The following is a 21,700-nucleotide window of genomic DNA, read 5'->3' on the forward strand; positions in this document are numbered from 1 at the left end:
AGTTCCATTTCAGGGTGGCAATTCGGGAAATTACATCGGTAACTCCTGTTCTTCGTCTTAAGTCTTCATTTCTAACTCGGTCACGAAGCGATATACTCAGCATTGACCTTTCCATTTTCCTCTGGGCTATTTGCAGCATTTTAGAAGTTGTAGCTGTCAATGTCAAAGTGTCGGCACCATAAGTCATCACAGGCAACACACATTGGTCAAATGTTTTACGTTTTAAAGAAATTGGTATATCGCTTTTAAAGATGTCTTTGAGTTTTCCATAGGCTGCCCATGCTAGGTTTATTCTTCTTCGTAGTTCGAATGTTTGGTTGTATCTTGTAATATTTATATCGTGCCCAAGGTATATGTATTTTTCCACTAGCTCTACTTCGTTGTCTCCAATATTGATATTTCCGCTAAGTACTATTAGGTTTGTCATGAATTTTGTTTTTGAGATGTTTATTTTAAGACCTACACTGGCACCCACTAACTGAAGTTCATGTAGCATTGTACATATCTCCTTAAGGTTGTCAGAGAATAAAACTATGTCGTCTGCGAATTTCAAATTTGTTAGTCTTCTACCGTTAATATTCAGGCCTTCCCAGTTAAGTTTTTTACAAGCATATTCTAGTACTGCGGAAAACAGTTTAGGTGATAAGGTATCGCCCTGTCGGACTCCTCTGCTGATTGGGATATGGTCCGTGTTTTTATGTAGTTTCACCGACATAGTTGCGTTCTTGTATGTATTGTAAATTAACCTTGTGTATCGGTAGTCAAGTGTCGGTATTTAAGTGACTTAAGTTAAATCTTAATATTTGGAGGTCTAGAATCTACAACTCAGAGATTGGACATTTAAATATTCTTAATGAATCACCCTGTATAATTACTGAGCTCACGGTCTGTTATAAGAGGTTCATTAACACTTCAAAACAATATTTCAAAATGAAACAAGCCCATTTCGTCATTTTTAGTTTTTTTTTTCAATTTTCAATTGTTTATAACTCGAAAATGATCAACTTTACGAAAAAATTACAAGAACCTTTTTTTGTTCAGAAAGATCCACGTAAACTAAAAAATAATGGCCGGGCCGAATGAATTGATTTTTACAATTTTTGTTTAAAAAAATTGTTTAAACAAATTAGGACCACTTTTCACATGGGTGACCTCTTTGAACCTTATTCTGAGGTATATTATGGAAGTGATTATGCAAAAATATCTGATAGGAATATTTGCCCTAAAGAACCCACCTTTCGTCCCTTTTTTGCCTTATCTAAGTATGATTTAACTCTAGCTATATTGATATAATAAAGTGAAATCCGTGTGTTTTTCTAATCAGGTGAGATTACTGTGTAGTGATCTTAGTAACCAGGACTACACACATAATGAATAGCGTACAATCATCTACACAAAACAATTCCCATTCTAAACAAAACTCATGTCACTGGTGTACTCTCCAGTCTCCAGGCCTCCTCTCTTTTCATTCTCTAAAAGGGACAAACTATTGTCATACACACCATTTTGGATTCTGTATTATTTAAACATACAGTGATAAGCGCACTAATAACCGTCAAAATAACGCAAAAGATGAAAAACATATTAAATTGTGAGATAAAAAGGAATGAAACTATTAGAGGTGGGAAGTTTAGTGATGAAAACCTATAAATTTGCATTATATTTATTGTTTCCCACCTTTAGGCGGATCGGACAACTGCCAGTGTGACAGTGGCAGTTTTAGTTGACATACTCCTCTAATACGTCTAAAGGTGGAAAACAATAAATATGTTTTGTACGTTTTTATCACTAACTTTAGTACCTAACTCTAAGTTTCATTTCTATTTATCTCACAACTGAATATGTTTTCCATCTTTTGCGTTATTTTGCCGGTTATTAGCGCGCTCATCACTGTATAAAAACCATTGGGGAAAATTTTGCGTCTTGCATTTCGAATAATAGAATTTGCATATTTCGTATATTGATCCACATTCCACACTGTTGATCAGAGAAATACACCACACGTCACAGCTAATCCCACACAGGCGTATTTCTCTGGCTAAAATAATCCCAATTTCAAATGCAAATCAATCCCAAATACAAATGCTCTTCCATCCCGCACTTATAATAATTAAACATTCCCTACAAGATATTGACTTATAGCTGGTATCACCTAACACTTTTCTAAACTGCTGAACACTAAAGACTTGAGTGTTTTTTTTGTAAGCTTACGGGACACACCGCAGATTCTTAATCTAAAGTCCCCAGTGGACCAAACCACACTCTTAATTTAGCTAATTGTCCTCCCTCTTCTATACTTCCAGCTGACTGTTTAACTTCCCTATATGAATTTAATTTTCCTCTTCAGAAATTCAGTCTATCCCCGTTATTATAACTACATAACCACCTTGGCTACCATTGCGGAACTATTCACCTCTCCTCCGATTAATTTTAAGCCCATATTATTGAATATAGAAAAGAAGACAAGACACTTTACCGATAGTCCTCTTGATACTCATACTATTCTTTATTCCTTCTGCTTACCCCTGCTCCACCAAATTTCTTGCCCCTCCGTTATTTTTGATACCACCCAAAGTAGGCAAAAAAGTCCGAATCTAATCTTCAATCGGATTATTCAATGGGACCTAATTGTATGTCAATTGTATTCTGAAAGGACAATCCTGCTAATTTTAGACTTAATTCCACTATTTTCACTCAACTGCTTTTCTTAGCTCTTTTTGATGTTCAAATGGACTTTTCCAGCTCTATATAACTACACAGTAAATATCACTAAAAACTATATTACTAGAGCCTTGAAGAAATTAATAGAACCTAACAGCTGATTTACAAGACTACACTCGTATAAGTGCTTCTTCGGGTAGGTATATTCTCTGATATCGAATCTAATTGCAGAACACCAAGTGAATAATAATGCGCCCTCTTTCTCTCGAATTGCTTTTGCTTGCTTCTCTCTGCATATTTCGTCTTCATCTTCTTTGTGCTAATTCAGTGGAATTGCTGTGGGGTATTCGCTCGTCTAGACAGAATCCAGCATCTCAATTTAAACCAGACATTATTTTTTATTTTAAAATTTTCTTATCATATCTCCCATTTTCTTGCGAATTAAAAGCCATCGCTAAAACTTCACAGTCAATTACTTTTAATGGGAAATAAGCCACAATTTTACCAAAAAAAAATAATTTTAATAACGTTCCGAAGCCCAAATCGGGTTTTGTTGTCAAAATACCAAATACTACTATTTTGACAACGAAACCCGATTTGGGCTTCGAAACGTTAATAAAATTATTTTTTTGGTAAAATTGTGGCTTATTTCCCATTAAAAGTAATTGATTATAAAAATGCCACAAGAAAATAGCTTCAGAACAACATTAAAACTTCACAGGTATGGTAGAGTTTTGAAAACGTTAATAACTGCGGTGGTACTTGTCTGTTAAATACGGACTCCCACACTTCCTTTCATCATCATCATCATCATCATCATCATCTAGAGCCCTCCGTGGGCCTTGGACTGCCTCAAAACATGTACCTATTAGGTACGTATTTATGTAGATGTTGTACAAGATATCTATACTCCGTCCCACCTTGACTTTACAGTATAAGGAACATAGGCAATGCAGTCCTTATAAGAATTTTAAGCGCGGTGATGCTGATTTTATCAAAAAGAATTTGTAGTCGAACATTAGAGAGATTAAATTAAAACAGTTTAAAAAGGCAATCTACAAGTTTAGGATTCATATTCGTTTAAGTTTATTGATATACTATAGTTATTACGCATATGCATCCTAAAATTTTAGATTGCCTTTCTAAAACAGTTTTAATTTAATCTCTCTAATGTTCAATTATAAATTCTTTTTGATAAAATCGGGCATCACCGCGCTAAAAACTCTCATAAGACTGTATTGCCTATGTTCCCCACACTGTAAAGTCAAGGTGGGACGGACTTAGTAAACTAATTTCTCTATATTATTGACAGTCGCTTCTTCTGCCCTTTTTTAAATAGAGATATGTCTCACTGTGTTCCATGGTTCTGGGATTTTTTATTCCTAACAGCATAATATATTGAAAAGGCGTAGAGGTCTTAAGCAACAAAAAGATCTTGTACCTACATTTAATTAATTCTGTATTTATCTCAATTCCTGTAGTGTTTTTTACTTTTTATAAATATGATGTTGTCATGGCCTTTTTCTGTCGTCTAATGTGTAATTATTAGTTCCTTTGCCGCATTTTCTACGTTAGTTTTGATATTTTAACAGCTTCTTGTTAATATCGTCGCCTCTTGGAACTCTTCGTGGGTGTTCATTTAATCTGTTCCGGTATAAATATTTTACCTCATATCTTAAAGTAGACGTACTTTAAATATTTCTTGGGCTGAGGGTACTTGATTGTAATCTGTGACGGTACTTGAATAAATATAGCCTGCAGGCAAAATAGCCGCGGAATAATAGCCCGCCGACAAAATAGCCCCGACAAAATAGCCCCGAAAAAAAAAGCTCCCTTCAGAATTCATCATGAAATAATTCCTTAAGAATACATTTTCTCGGAAATGGTAATTATCCTCTATTCAGATGTTTATCTTAACCACATTAAATAAAAATTGTCTTTTCAGAGAACTCGAGTCCTGTCTTTCCTGCCTCTTGGAAGATTTAACATTTACGTTAAGCGAAAATCAATGTTAATTTATGATATAAACATTTTTTTCAACATAATAATTACATAAACAATAATTTAAATAAAAAAAAAGTTTTTGGACACCTTGTATAAATAATTATGTAATTTTTTATAAGAGGCTGTTTTAGCCGGGGCTATTTTAGCCGGGGCTGTTTTGACGGGGCTATTTTGTGTGCGATCTATTTTGTCGGGGCTATTTTGTTTGCGGGCTATTTTGTCGAGGATATTTTGTGTTAGGGCTATTTTGACGGGGCTGTTTTGACGGGGCTGTTTTGACCGGGCTATTTTGACGGGTCACGTTTAATTAGTTATTTAATCCTGTCTTTGATTTTTCTTCTTGTTTTAAGTTTAATTCAATTCTCTAAATTTTTAGACATGGTGTCGATTGCGAATGTGTAGACTGCCTATGTTCGCCAATGATCCGAGCTCTATCTACGACAAGAGAATTCTTTAAAGTCCGGGACACCAAGCAAATATACCAGGTCTCAAACATCAAATGCTATTGTCCAAATACAACCAAAAAAGTGTCCAAAATTCCCGTATCAACTAATCCAGCCGTACCAAAAGTAAGATCTAACGCAGTAGTCTGTACGTGTGACCCATGTGAATGTCAGCCTTGTGCTGATACTAAAAAAGATGGTGCTGGTCCAGCAAAAGTGGATGAACGTAAGTATTAAGTACTAATTTAGTTTTTATTATTATTTTTTTTATTCCGGCACCATTCACTCCTTCAATTGGAATTTCATTTCCTTAATTACAATTGTTATAGTTATCCCGCTGATACTCTGTCGCCAGAGCTTTGTTTGTAATAACAGAGTCACTAACGTGAAGGAGAGGTTGACATTTGAGTAGGAGAAGCTATTTGAAAACTCATCACTACTCCATTCGATCTCATTTAGAGAAATCCCTAGAATATTACAAACCGGCATATTTATCGGCATATGTTTATGAGATACCAATGTAGACTACGTCTAGGAATAATAATAACGATCTAGAATAACTACCAGAACAACACAATAAAAGTAAAAGTAGAAGAATAACTAACTGACCCAATTGAAGCAGACAAGACTAAGAGTCCTCTATTGATGAACAAGATCATGGATGAGATAATAAAAAAGTAAGAACGAAAAAAGGATACCAAATCGAAGAAAAACTACTTAAAATAATTTGTTATGCAGACGATGCAATACTAATCTCTCAAAGTGAAAATGAGTTACAAAGTATGCTGCACCAATTTAACATATCTGCCAGAAAATTTTATCATGTTAATTTCCCCAACAAAGACAAAATACACCGTTATAACAGCAAATCTACTAAGATATAAATTGGAGCTGGATGGTCAGATAACAGAACAAGTGATGGAGTTTAACTAACAGCCTTTATATTTAATTATTATTAACATAAAACTGGGATCTCATAATCTCATGGAATGTAGCGTAGCACGCCAAGAAAAATAGAAAATATGTAATAGAAAAAAAAACTAAAGACCAGAATCAACGCAACGTGAAATAGCATTATTTCACGTCACCAAAATGGAGTGATATAATGACGTTGTGTTGGAAGTTTTACCATTGTATGAATTATTACTAAAATTTCTATCGCCAACACTGGTGTACCCGCGATACTCGATGGGATACGTTCCATTGAAATGGTCCGACTGAATTTATCAAAAAGTAAATATTTATTAATTTCAGAGGAAGGGTGGGGCGCCAATAATTGATTGACGTATTTTCTATTGATTGACGTATGAGTACATCCCAATCTTCTGGCACTTCTGGACTAGATGTTCTCCGGACAAAGTCCTTCCGAGAATCGGGACAAAGTCCTGGTCATTCGGAAGGAAAGAATGACCCATGATGGGAAATATGTGCGTTATTCTTTTAAAAACCTTTAAAGAACGCACCAGCATATATTTTAAATACACCATCAATATGGTTTTTTTTTCTGACCAGAACATCCGATTATTTATCTGACCAATAAACATTCAGAAGTAAGAGCAAAAACTGCCTGTTACAACTAGGCAGGTGAAACTGGTATTTTGACAAAATATATACTGACCTTGGTTGTTTATGCAAGAACAGTGTATTTAAAAATCGTTATAATTTTAAGACTATGGTGGTTTTTGTCACGATAGGTTTCTGAGGTATGTAAATGTTAATTTGCTATCAAGTAGTGCCAATAGTTAAAAATTTCATAAAACTGACATTGGTTGTTTTTGAAATAAACCCTTCAACTGTACATATCGCGAGAAATTTGAGTCTTCTTTTTTTCTAGAATTGCGAAGGCTAATAACTTCTTATCTGCGGCCGAGAATCGAGCATCCGAAAATTCACCGCAGTCGCATGTTTCAGTTGTTTATGTTCCATCTATTCATATGCCCAAATTTTCTGGTAATTACGAATACTGGCTTGAATTCCGAGATTCTTTTGATTCACTAATTAATTTAAATTTTCTTTTCACTATTCTCTATTTTCTATTTCTCTTTGCCGACGTGAACTAGCGAAAAGTGCCACGCCACATTCCATGGGATTCCGTCTTAAGACGGGCATATCTGGGGCCGACAATTGTTAAAGATAAATGTCTTTTACTAAAGTTTTTCTTTAAACGACCAAGTTATATTGCCAATTTAAGTGTACAAACTTTTAAAAATATAAATAATTTTGAAGGTGGTCTGGTACTGCCAACAATGGATGAAGTCATGAAAATGACTCCAGAACAATTAAAGGCTTTATGTGATTGTGATCCCTGCAACTGTGAAGTATGTTACAATAAGCCTGCCCCACCCGATGCCACTTGTGATCAAGGTAAATGAATGTCTATATTTTTTTACTACAAAAATACGCTTACGTCATTTAAGATTTCTGACGTCAGATTATTGCCAAAACATTAGAATATGACTTTTCATCATGGTCATGTTTCTTGTACAGTGAGAAGCTAGGCATCATTACTTATCAGAGATTTTTTTGTTCTTGTTTACTGCACAAGTAAAGGTACGATTCCGACATCGACGGCAGACTGCAACTGCAAACGGGAGTCACAGTTGTTACCATGACATACGTATTTACTTTGCACTATTAATTTGTATAATTATTATCAACTGACGTTCTGCCGGACAGCAATAATTGCAGTTAGATATCGTAATCAGTTTTAATTACAAATTAATAGTGCAAAGTAGTGACGTCTGTAACGGCGACAACTGCAACTGCCGTCTGCAGTTGCCGCCTGCCGTCGATGTCGGAATCGTACCTTAATATGCTTTTTCTCATGAGCATTTTTCAGTGCGTCACAGTTTTTCGATTTCTTTCTAACGCAATAAATTGTATATGAGAGAAAAAAAGGCACGTCGGTGAATGCTTTGGTAATTATTCTAGTTCGGTGATTATTCTTGTTGACGATAGATGGCGCTATAATAGAAAAAAAGTTATTTACTAATTATATAATATATCTACGAATATAATCTGTACAATTTATATGACTATACAAATCAAAGAAAATACCATTTTATAAATGCAATAAAGACAATTGATTTGTTTTTATGGCCAATTGCAAATAAAATTTGACAACTGTCAGATTTAACTAAAATGTGATGTAGAATAAATGTTATAATGTATATTATCACGGACTTACCTATTTTTCCATCATTTGTGACGCACTGAAAAATCCTCATGAAAAGAATCATATCTATTATTCTTTATTCTAATTAATTATGTCAATCGGTTTTCATTTTGGCGAAATATATTAACTAACAAAAATATCATAGTCTATAATTAAGAAAATAGTGCAGTCACTGAAGGTGGATATGAGCTACTACCTCCGATTTCGTTGAACCTCCATCGATTTGCATGAAAATGGTGAGTCGTTAGAGGATATCTCAAGGAACAAAGGTGACATGATGCCAACTTGCGCTTTTACCCTGGTGGTGGATGCCACCCCTCCTCGGGGGTAAAAATTATTTTATTAAAAATAACCCCACAATTCGATAGAGGGACAAATTATAAGCAAAATTTGTTATATAAATTTATTAAAATAAATCAAAAATTTTTGAGTTATTAAAGATGAAAGATTTTAATTTTTCGTGAGAAAAATGTATGTTTTTAACCGATTTTTCATAAATAACTCAAAAACTATAAGTTTTTGCAAAAAAGTTATTATTATCAAAATTGAGGATAATAAAAAATCAAATAAACTCCTGACTAGAAAAACTAATGTTAACTAAAAGTAAGGTAATTGAATGTATATTTCTTTCGTCGAGTACCCAAATCTAAGTACTCAAGCTTAAATACCGGGAAAATGGTGCATTTTATAACATAAACTTATTAAATATTTGTCAAAGTTCATAGAAATATCTATCAAATAAGCCCTCGAACAAGTTAATAGCATTAAAATTTATGCACCAAAAATGTTTCAAAATGTATCTTTTAAAAATTTTTCCAAAAAATGTTTTGTTTTTTTGTAAATAATTCCGTTAATTTTTAAGATATAAGGTTCACCTAAAAACTAATTAAAAGCTGATTCCAAGAGCTATTAAAAAACGTCAAAATTAGTCTTTTAAACCTCTTACTTTTTTTAAAAATAAAAGGTTAAATGGCCCCGGTTACATGGTTCTCGCAGCAAAATTGAAATATTAAACGTTTCTATCTCGGTAATTTTTTACTCTACAGAAATAGTAAAATAGATAAAGTATTTGGAACAGAAAAAACTAAAATTGAGTTATATATGATTTTTTACGTATATTGAGTATTATTGGAGTTATTATCAAAAGAAAATGAAAAGTACGATAATTTTAAAAATTCTGATTTTTTTAAATTATATCTTTTTTCAAAAATATGCCTTCTTAACCGGTCAAAATTGTTGAAATCATTAACTATGTTAACATAAAGAAATTCTTGTGAGGATTACTACAAATTTTAATTTTTGTGGAAATGGCGTCTGTTTTATTTTTCACTTTTTCCTAAAAAAATCGAAAGTGTTCTCTTATTTTCATCATAACTTGCTTAATTTGGATGTTATTAACTTCTACTGGAGCTCATTTGATAGATATTCCGAAGTACTTTGACAAGTATTTAACAAGTATATTATATAAAATGCATCGTTTTCCCGTTATGTAAGCTTGAATTCTTAGATTTGAGTACTCGTCGAAAAAAATATACATTCAATTACCCATAACTCACTTTGAAATAACATTAGTTTAGTTCTTTAAGCGGGGAGTGTATTAAATTTTTTATTATTTTTAATTTTGGTAATAATAGCTTTCTTTACAAAAGGTTATAGTTTTTGAGTAATACGTGAAAAACAGCTTTAAAACATGCATTATTTTTAAGAAAAAATAAAATCTTTGATATTTAATAACTCAAAAAGTATTGATTTATGTTAATAACTTTATATAACAAATTTTGCTTAGAAGTTGCCCCTCTATCCATTTCTGGTATTATTTTTAATAAAAAAAATTTCACCCCCGAGAAATGGTGGCATCCACCCCCAGGGTAAAAGCGCAAGTTGGCATCATGTCACCTTTGTTCCTTGAAGTATCTTCTAACTACTCACCAATTTTCATGAAAATCGATGAAGGTTCAACGAAATCGGAGGTGAAAACCTTCAGTGACTCCACTAAAATGGATCATTTAAGAGGAAACAGTAGCGATCAACAGGTAGCGAAAACGCGTTCCAAGATTGCGGCTGTAATTTTGAATATTTTTTCGAGATATTTGGCACACTTATTCGTAATATAATAAAGAATGGCGGTACAGAGCCCAATTTGAAAACTATGTTAATATGTGGAAATTACTCTGTAATTAAATACGATATTAAAAAAACGAGCCTGTACCGCCATTAAGAAAAACAAAAAAATACACTTTCTTCAAATAAACTTTTTTATCCGATGCCTAGATTTTGTGTCATTTTGGAACTACTAAAATTTTTTATTTCCTTAGTAGTTCCAAAATGACACAAAATCTAGGCATCGGATAAAAAAGTTTATTTGAAAAAAGTGTATTTTTTTGTTCTTCTTAATGGCGGTACAGGCTCGTTTTTTTAATATTGTATTTAATTACAGAGTGATTTCCACATATTAATATATTTTTCAAATTGGGCTCTGTACCGCCATTCTTTATTATATTACGAATATGTGTGCCAAATATCTCGAAAAAATATTCAAAATTACAGCCACAATCTTGGAACGCGTTTTGGCTACCTGTTGATCGCTACTGTATCACCTTAAATGCTAAAAATGATAGATGCATGTACTGAATAGTGAGTAAGTACTTACTTTATCTTATTTTAAAAAATATCTGTTTAATAATATATTATATATTTGAAAAATATAAATCGTTTATTCTATAACATAGTTACAGTAGGAAAAATGAAAGAATACCCATGAACGAACATATAAAACACGCTGTATTTCCTGTCACCGTGTCATACAAAAAATTGGCCAGCGCAAGTACATGTAATAATTATTATTACATGTACTTGCGCTGGCAATTTTCTTTGTGACACGGTGACAGGAAAATACAGCGTGTTTTATATGTTCGTTCATGGGTATTCTTTCATTTTTCCGACTGTACTTATGTTTTATTTGTTTGTAGTGCCTATGTGTTGCTGTCGTCCTGGATGTGTATGTGAGTTTTGTCAAGTTGAAGAAATAAAAAAGCAAATTGAAAAATTAAAACAAGAAATTGATTCTCTAAAGGCTACCACACCTATCATCCCTCTGGCGGATTCTGAAACCACGCACCCAGAAGGATGTGATTGCAAATTGTGTCAATGTCCTTTGGCACCAGGAAAAGAAGCAACTGCGAATATAGCAGCAGCTCAATCTCCCCAAGGAGACCAAAACGAAGATTGCGATTGTACCGTTTGTATGTGTCCTGAAGGTCCTAATAAAGACAAACTACCTACGTCCCAACCCACTGGACATCCCGATGACTGTGACTGTGACACTTGTCGGTGTCCCTTAGGTCCACTAAAGGTATGCTATTGCATTGACAATTTAATTCAAAACAATTAAAAGGTATATCACCTACAGTTGAGTCCAGGGTTCTTTACCCGTGCGTCATTAATACCTGGTGGTAATTTTTATACTAAAACCAGCTCCTGTTATTAAGTAAAGACACATGTTATTTTTATGAACGCTCTATACTCAGTACATCGAAAAGAGATAAATACAAAAAAGACTCTTGGGACGTTTTCAGATTTTAAATACAATTTGTTTAACGTTTCTGGTTTGTTTACTTGTCACTGTCAACTTGTTGGATTTTTTGCTGTTTTTGTCCTGTTTTTGCATTGATAAGTTATTTCTATTACACAAACTGTTGTTTTCACAACTAATTTTATATTGGAGTTTGAAATTTTATGGTAAGTGTATTCTATTTTTCCATTGATTTACATACAAAGTTAACCTCATTCACAGTTAAGTAATGGTTTTGTTTGTTTCCGTAAAAGTAAAATAGATAACAAAAAGAAAATATGTTATTGTCAAATACACTAAGCATCAAAATTAACGCAACACCTTAAAAATGGGACATTTTTGATGGCTCTTATTTCCTAAATCTGTTGTCCGATTTTAGTGACTTTTTAGTATATTATAGCTTTATTCTTCAAGAATATCGATGTAATAATATTATTGCTAAATAGGTAAGTTTTATTGTATACCGGGTGTCACAATGATAGTGTGTTTTTTCTTCAAAGTTTGGAACACCCTGTGGAATATTCTAGCGTATATAAAATATTGAAATTAAAACTCAACTGTGGCCTTAGGCTTTCCTAACCTTTTGCTTTTTGATTCATTCGCCTATGGGATAATAAAAAAGTTAGGTACTTTAACAACTAGCTATGTTATTCATCAATACAGAGTGTTTCTAAGTAAGTGCTACAAACTTTAAGGAGTAATTCTGCAAGAAAAATAATGACCGTTTGTTTTATAAACATATATCCACAAATGCTTCGTTTCCGAGATACGGGATGTTAAATTTTTTTCTTACAAACTGACGATTTATTTATTGCTCTAAAACCGGTTGAGATATGCAAATGAAATTTGGTAGGTTTTAAGAGGTAGTTATTGCGAATTTTTTGATATACAATCAAGAGTTTTATATTCACCATTGGCGTGCATACTGGATGTATCTAAAATGTTTATATCCGTATGCACGCCAATGGTGAATATAAAATTCTTAGTTGTATGTCAAAAAAATGCACAATAACTACCTCTTAAAACCTACTAAATTTCATTTCCATATCTCAATCAGTTTTAGAGCAATAAATAAATCGTCAGTTTGTAAGAAAAAATTCAACATCCCGTATATCGGAAACAAAGCATTTGCGGACATATTTTTATAGAGCAAACGGTCATTATTTTTTCATGCAGAATTACCCCATAAAGTTTGTCGCACTTATTTAGAATCACCCTGTATTGATGAATAACGTTGCTAGTTAAGTACCGTTTTAACTTTTTTATTATTCAACAAAAGCGAATGAATAAAAAAAACAGAATGTTAAGAAAGGCTACAGTTGAGTTTTAATTTCAATATTTTATATACGCTAGAATATTCCACAGGGTGTTTCAAACTTTGAGGAAAAACACACTATGATTGTTCCATCCGGTAAACAATGACACTTACCTCTTTAGCAATAATATTATTACATCAATATTCTTGAAGAATAGACTAAAAAAATCACTCAAATCGGACATCAGGTTTAGGAAATACGAGACATCAAAAATGTCCCATTTTTAAGGTGGTGCGTTAATTTTGATGCTTAGTGTATTTATATTATAACAAATATTTAATTACACTAATGATATTAACAGAATTTATTAAGCTACTTCAAATGTAGCTGTAATTCTACACCAAAATTTTAAAGCAAAACTAACATACATTTTAAACTATGTTTTTATTTGATACCGTCAAATTTTTTAATATAATCCGTGATCGGAGCAGTATCCACTTTTTGTCACTTGCTGTTGCGTGAAATAGACTTTCGACTTATTCCGTGTGCTTTAAATGATGATGCACGGGTAAAGAATCATGGATTAAACTGTAAGTTTTTCATCCATGAATCTTTCTTGTATTTTACGTATCTACCTATAGTCCGTTCTTTAACGGTAAAATATTGCAAAATCTCTAAATTTTCAAGAACCGCTTGGATTGGCATGAAATTTGGCATACATATAGCTAACAAGTCAAAGAAAAAAAGTGATATTGTGCCGATATGTGCTTTTGCCCTGCGGGTGGTTTTCACCCCCTCTTGGGGATGAAAAAATATTCGTCCAAAGAAAGTCAGGAAATGGATAAACTGGCTAATTTTAAGTAACTTTTGTTCTATAGAGTTTTTTCACTAAGTTAATACTTTTCGAGTTATTTGGCAGTGAATATGTTCATTTTTTCAACAAAATAACCACGCTTTTAGACGGTTTTTCGCAAATAACTCAAATAGTAAGTAGTTTGTCGAAAAAACATTCCTAGCAAAAATATAGCCTGTAAATTTTTTAAAAAAATGGTGTATATATCACGTCTCTATACCTAGTAAAAGCACAGTTATAGCTAACAAAAAATAGGTTCATATTCGTCAAATTCCAAATGGAATACTTTAACGTGAAATAACCAAAAATGAAGCACATTTCGGGGAAAACTCATTACAACTTATTTAAAGTGTTTAAAAAAAGCTTTATTTTGTTATATAAAAAAAATTTCTAGCATCAAAATTAAACAAGTTACGCTCAAAATAAAGTTAGTCCCTTTTGGTTTTGGTAAAAAAATCGAGAAAATCACCCCCTAATTAGTATCTTAAATGAACTTAATCGTTACGACTTCAAGTTTCTTGACTCGTGTATATATTGTTTATATGATCTGTAAGTTTCATCGGTTCAAAGTCCTTATTATTGAAAGGGCTGTAGTTAAAAGGGGTTGAACGAGTCACTGATCACGAATGTATGCAAATTTAGAAACACCAAATCTTAATCAATTTTTGTCTAACAGAAAAACAAAAAAATACATCATATTCAGAAAAGCAAATCTCACTTTTTTTTGTTTTTCGAAATTTTTGGTATCTCTAACAATTTTTAAGTTATTTTGAAAAAAAGCATATTTTTCAAAATTTTAATTTTTAAAAATTTTATTTTGAAACCTTTTTTCAAAAATAAGCACTTTGAATCGATGGAACTTACAGATCATATAAACACAACATAAGTAAAATAATTTGTGGAGCGGTAACGATTAATTTCATTTAAGTTGCTAATTAGAGGGTGGTCTTCCCGATTTTTTTTTTTTTTTTTGAAAAATCAAAAGGGACCAACTTTATTTTGAGCGTAACTTGCTTAACTTTAATGCTAGAAACTTTTTGTAAAAACAAAAATAAAGCTTTTTTTAAACACTATAAAAAAGTTATAATGGGTTTTCCCCAAAAAGTGCTTAATTTTTTGGATATTTCACGTCGAAATATTCTATTTGAAATTTGGTGAATATTAATCTACTTTTCATTGGCTATAACTCCGGTTCTACGAGATCCAGAGACCTAACTCGTACACCATTTTTTCACTTTTTTATAAGCTATATTTTTGCTAAGAACGTTTTTTTCGACAAAATACTTACTTTTTGAGTTATTTGCGAAAAAGCGTCTAAAAATGTGGTTATTTTGTTGAAAAATGAACATATTCACTCGCAAATAACTCGAAAAGTGTTGACTTTGCGAAAAAGCTCTATAAAACAAAAGTTACTTAAAATTAGTCAGTTTACCCATTTCCGGACTTAATTTGGACATATATTTTTTCACCCCCAATAGGGGGTGAAAGTCACCCCCAGGGCAAAAGCACACATCGGTACCATATTACTTTTTTCTTTGACATGTAAGCTATACGTATGCCAAATTTCATGTCAATCCCAGCGGTTCTTTAAAATTTAGAGCAAAAACCGTGAAAGAATGGACTACTATTGTTTTCCTGGATTAGTTCAAAAATCATTTATACATCTCTTTTTGTATCTCTCTCTCTCTCTCTCTCTCTCTCTCTCTCTCTCTCTCTCTCTCTTTCTCTTTGATTGTCTTGGAATTCACTTAGTTACTATGTATCCCCATCTATTTTCAGATTGTTTTGCCACGTGCCGTCCTAACGTCCTTTCAATTTTGCCGCTTCTACTACAGCTATGATTTTGGTTTCGTTTTTGACCTCTTCATTTCTGATTTTGTCTCGCAGTGCGAGCATTATTCCATTCTACTGAGACTTCTCAAATATCCAGATATTTATTCATTAAACAGACCCTTTGTAGGGTTTTCTAAATATGTTAAAGAAGTTTAAATTTTAGTATTTCTGTTGTGTTAGTATTTCTTGCACACACTACCAGCATGTTCTACTCGTACCTTGTTTGTGATCTTCATTCTTCCTCAAAATTATAGCCCGATCAGGGAACACAAAATTTTTCGAAAACCTCCAAAAAAATAAAGGAAGGATGAAAATTTGGGAATAGCTAGTTGAAATTGTCTATTAATATACAGTGAGCACGTAAAGGTTGGAATAAAATAATTTTCTCGGGAACTGCCGATTTTGGAAAAAAATCCCGAAACAGGTTGATTTTTATTTTTAAATTGCGACTTTTTGTCATATATATCATACTAGTGACGTCACCTATCTGGGCGTGATGACGTCATCGATGAATTTTTTTAATGAGAATAGGGGTTGTGTGATAGCTTATTTGAAAGGTAATTTAATTCTCTATTCAGTAGTGTAAACATTAACATAATTATTTATACAGGGTGTCCAAAAGAAAAAATTTTGAATTAAATTTATAGACATAAAAAGAAGAATGTATGTAATTTATTTAATTTAAAATACATTTTACGGCTCTCAGAAAACAGAAAAAAAATGTTTATTTAAGAAATAAATATTGTTTTTAACTTAAATTAAATATTAATGCAGCCACCCACCTGCCTCTCAACAGTTTGAACATTTAATTTAAGCGAAAAACGATGATTATTTTTCAAATAAATATTTTTTTCTGTTTTCTGAGAGCAGTAAAATGTATTTTGAATTCAATAAATTACATACATTCTTCTTTTTATGTCAATAAAATTAATTCAAAAACATTTTTTTGGACACCCTGTATAAATAATTATTTTAATGTTTATACTACTGAGCAGAGAATTGAATTTCCTTTCAAATGAGCTATCACAAGACCCCTATTCTCATTTAAAAAAATCATCGATGACGTCATCACGCCCAAACAGATGACGTCGCTAGTATGATATATATGTCAAAAAGTCGTAATTTAAAAATAAAAATTGACCTCTTTTATGATTTTTTTCCAAAGTCGTCCATTCTCGAGAAAATGAATTTATTCCAACCTTTACGTGCTGACTGTATAAGAAAAAGTTTACAATTCTACATCAACTCCATTTTACAAAAATTGGGAAATACGGGGTGAAAAATATTTTCTCGGGGGTGAAAAATATACGTTCAAAATAAGTCTGGAATTAGATAAAATGACTAATTCTAAGCAACTTTTGTTCTATAGAGATTTTTCGCTAAATCAATACTTTTCGAGTTATTTTCGACTGAATATGTTCATTGTTAACAAAAAAAAAACATGTTTTTGGACGGTTTTCGCAGATTACTCAAAAAGGAAGTATTCTAGTGAAAAAAATATTATTAGTAAAAATATAGCTTATAAAAAACTGAAAAACATGGTATATGCGTGAATTCTGCAGACCCAGTAAAAGCGGAGTTGTAGCTAATGAAAAGTAGGTTCTTCTTCGTAAAATTCCAAATTGAATATTTCAATGTGAAATATCCAAAAAGCGAAGCACTTTTCGGGGAAAATTCATTACAACTTTTTTAAAGTTTAAAAAAAGGTTTGTTTTTGTTTTTTTTTTAACTTCTAACAATAAAAGTAAGTGAGTTACGCTCAAAATATTGTTGGTCCCTTTTATTTTTTTGTTAAAAAATCGCGAAAATCACCCCTTAACTAGCTTCCCAAATAAAATTATTCGTTACCGCTTTACAAGTTACTTTACTTATGTATTGTTTATTTATATTATCTATAAGTTTCATTTGTTCAAAGTGCTCAGTTTTAAACAAAAATTAGGGTTAAAATAAAACATTTTTTTAAATTTGAAAAAAAACGGAATTGTTTATGGAATTAACTTTAAAATTATTAGTAATACCAAAAATCTCAAAGAGTAATTAAATGCAGGTTTTATAAAATTTATATGTGATGCTAATTAGGGGGGGATTTTCGCGATTTTTTTACCAAAAAATAAAGGGGGCCAACAATAACCCGTGTTGAGCTGCCCCCCCCCCCCACTTCCAAAAATCAAAAAACAAATAGCCCTGATTTATGAGCTATTTATGAGCTCTCATATTCCGCAAACTAAAAATTTTGAGCTCGTTCCACTGAGCAGGAATTTGATACTTTGGTGGGGGGGGCTGAGTCAGCCGCCCCCCCCCACTACTTAAAAATAGGAATATTGAATCGGTTTTTGCGGCAGAATTACGAGCTATTTATGAGCTCTTGATATTATATAGTTTCGATTTTTGAGCTCATCCCCTTCACCCCCAAACAACCCTTTAATTGATTTAACTTAAGAGAAAAATGCTGAGAAAACTTAAAATATATCGTATTGCGGATATAATTCCTATAGCTTATATACTCTAAGAATAAACTATTAAATCACGTGCATTTCGATTATTGAGCTACAACCCCTTCGCAAGAAAACCACCCTATCTTCCCGGCTTAAGAGAAAGTTGTACTTAAAATGCATTAAACTAATTATTTGGCGACTACATATCATTTAATAATTTATAAGCTTCCAAATTACGCACATTTAGATCAGTAAATTGCAATTTATTTTGTATAGTGAAGTCACTGAAGGTAAAAATCAACGATCACCTTCAATTTCGGTGAACCTTCATCGATTTTCACGAAAATTGGTCAGTGGTTAGAGGATACGTCAAGAAACAAAGGTGACACGGTACCACCTTGCGCCTTTACCCTGAGGGTGGATACCGCCCCTTCTCGGGGGTGAAAATTATTTTATTAAAAATAACTGCACAAATCAATAAAAGAACAAATTAAAAGCAAAATTTATTATATAAAGTTAATAAAATAAGTCAATACTTTTTAAGTTATTAAAGATCAAAGATTTTAATTATTCGTGAAAAAAATGCATGTTATGAAGCGGTTTTTCGTAAATCACTGAAAAACTGTATGTTTTTACAAAAAAGTTAATAGTAGTTTAATTCGTATAGCTTATATTCTAAGAATAAACTCTGAAATCACGCGCCTTTCGATTATAGAGCTACAACCCCTTCGTAAGAAAACCATCCCATATTACCGGCTTAAGAGAGAGTTGTACTTAAAATAATTTAAATTAATTATTTGGCGACTACATATCGTTTAATAATTTATGAGCTTGCAAAATATACGCATCTCAATTATTGAATTGCCATTTTCTTTCTATAGTGCAGTCACTGAAGGTAAAAATCAACTATGACCTTCGATTTCGGTAAATCTCCATTCATTTTCAAGAATTAACAATAACAACTTGGGGTTTTAACATGGGGTACATGTCACTCCTTCTCGGGGATGAAAATTACTTTATTAAAAATAACCCCACAAATCGAGAGAGGGACAAATTGTAAGCAAAATTTGTTATATAATGTGATTAAAATAAATCAATACTTTTTGAGTTATTAAAGATCAAATATTTTAATTTTTGTGAAAGAAAATGCATGCTTTAAAGCGATTTTTCATAAATAACTCAAAAACTGTAAGTTTTTACAAAAAAGTGTTCATTACTAAAATTCAAGCTAATAAAAAATATAATACATTGCTTACTTGAAAAACCCTTTAATGTTAATTTAAAGTAAGTTATTGGTAATTAAATCTATATTTTTTCTGCGACTATTCAAATCTAAGGATTCAAGCTTAAATAATGGGAAAGAGATGCGTTTTATAACACTTAGGTACTAAATACTTGTCAAATTACTTAGAAATACCTATCAAAAATGAGCTCCGGAAATAGTTGATAGCATCAAAATCCGCTCACCAATTTTCGTGAAAATGAATGGAGATTTACCGAAATCGAAGGTCATAGTTGATTTTTACCTTCAGTGACTGCACTGTAGAAAGAAAATGGCAATTCAATAATTGAGATGCGTATATTTTGCAAGCTCATAAATTATTAAACGATATCTAGTCGCCAAATAATTTATTTAAATTATTTTAAGTACAACTCTCTCTTAAGCCGGGAATATGGGATGGTTTTCTTGCGAAGGGGTTGTAGCTCAATAATCGAAAGACGCGTGATTTAAGAGTTTATTCTTAGAATATAACCTATACGAATAAAAGTACTATTAACTTTTTTGTAAAAACTTACAGTTTTTCACTGATTTACGAAAAACCGCTTCAAAACATGCATTTTTTCACGAATAATTAAAATTTTTGATCTTTAATAACTTAAAAAGTATTGACTTATTTTAATAACTTTATATAATAAATTTTGCTAATAATTTGTTCTTTTATAGATTTGTGCAGTTATTTTTTATAAAATAATTTCCACCCCCGAGAAGGGGCGGTATCCACCCTCAGGGTAAAGTCGCAAGGTGGTACCATGTCACCTTTGTTTCTTGACGTATCCTCTAACCACTGACCAATTTTCGTGATAATCGATGAAGGTTCATCGAAATTGAAGGTAATCGTTGATTTTTACTTTCAGTGACTGCACTATACAAAATAAATTGCAATTTACTGATTTAAATGCGCGTAATTTGGAACCTTATAAATTATTAAATGATATGTAGTCGCCAAATAATTAGTTTAATGCATTTTAAGTACAACTTTCTCTTAAGCCGGGAAGATAGGGTGGTTTTCTTGCGAAGGAGTTGTAGCTCAATAATCGAAATGCACGTGATTTAATAGTTTATTCTTAGAGTATATACGCTATAGGAATTATATCCGCAATACGATATATTTTAAGTTTTCTCAGCATTTTTCTCTTAAGTTAAATCAATTAAAGGGTTGTTTGAAGGTGAAGGGGATGAGCTCAAAAATCGAAACTATATAATTTCAAGAGCTCATAAATAGCTCGTAATTCTGCCGCAAAAACCGATTCAATATTCCTATTTTTAAGTAGTGGGGGGGCTGACTCAGCCCCCCCACTAAAGTATTAAATTCCTGCTCAGTGGAACGAGCTCAAAATTTTTAAAAATGAATAACCATTTTCAATTTCGTTGCAAAACGAAAATACAGCCGAACCATATTCCAGTCCAATCAGAGAGGGCTGCAAGCACCTCTACCGGTTTCGAAACTTATTAGTCTCTCATCAGGAGGCACATATGCTGCTCTCCCTGATCCAACCAAAACAAACCCCAGCGTGCAGTCCCGAATTGCAACGAACGAAATGGCATAGATGCCCTAGCGGCAACTGCTAGCAAAAGACTAAGTTTTCACTCTAATGGCACACAGCATATCCCACCAGAATGAAAACAATGGGAACCTTCTCTGGTAACACCTCCGAGGCTTCTACAATTTGCAAGCCATACGGATGCTGAGACTAAGGAAGATGAGGGAATTCTACAATTTACAATTCACGTCCCATCTGCTCAGCGCGGTAAAGTTCCAACGAGACTGGTTCCCTTCATACTCAACACAGAGTAAATGTAAATCAAAAATGAATAACCATTTTCAATTTCGTTGCAAAACGAAAATACAGCCGAACCATATTCCAGTCCAATCAGAGAGTGCTGCAAGCACCTCTACCGGTTTCGAAACTTATTAGTCTCTCATCAGGAGGCACATATGCTGCTCTCCCTGATCCAACCAAAACAAACCCCAGCGTGCAGTCCCGAATTGCAACGAACGAAATGGCATAGATGCCCTAGCGGCAACTGCTAGCAAAAGACTAAGTTTTCACTCTAATGGCACACAGCATATCCCACCAGAATGAAAACAATGGGAACCTTCTCTGGTAACACCTCCGAGGCTTTTACAATTTGCAAGCCATACGGATGCTGAGACTAAGGAAGATGAGGGAATTCTACAATTTACAA

The 21,700-nt window shown here is 32.6% G+C and overlaps 1 protein-coding gene across 3 annotated transcripts in view; it reads left to right on the forward strand.

Annotated features, from left to right (window-relative positions):
- LOC126881154 (uncharacterized) overlaps nucleotides 1–21,700 on the forward strand; it is a 209,976-nt gene that overhangs the window by 154,341 nt on the left and 33,935 nt on the right. For all 3 annotated transcript variants that reach the window (XM_050645229.1, XM_050645230.1, XM_050645231.1), the window contains 3 exons: nucleotides 5,042–5,334; nucleotides 7,335–7,472; nucleotides 11,253–11,635. In XM_050645229.1, the coding sequence (XP_050501186.1) occupies nucleotides 5,042–5,334; nucleotides 7,335–7,472; nucleotides 11,253–11,635 (814 nt within the window). The remainder of the gene's footprint in view (nucleotides 1–5,041; nucleotides 5,335–7,334; nucleotides 7,473–11,252; nucleotides 11,636–21,700) is intronic.

Source organism: Diabrotica virgifera, chromosome 3 (assembly GCF_917563875.1).
Source record: "Diabrotica virgifera virgifera chromosome 3, PGI_DIABVI_V3a".
Lineage (NCBI taxonomy): Eukaryota > Metazoa > Arthropoda > Insecta > Coleoptera > Chrysomelidae > Diabrotica > Diabrotica virgifera.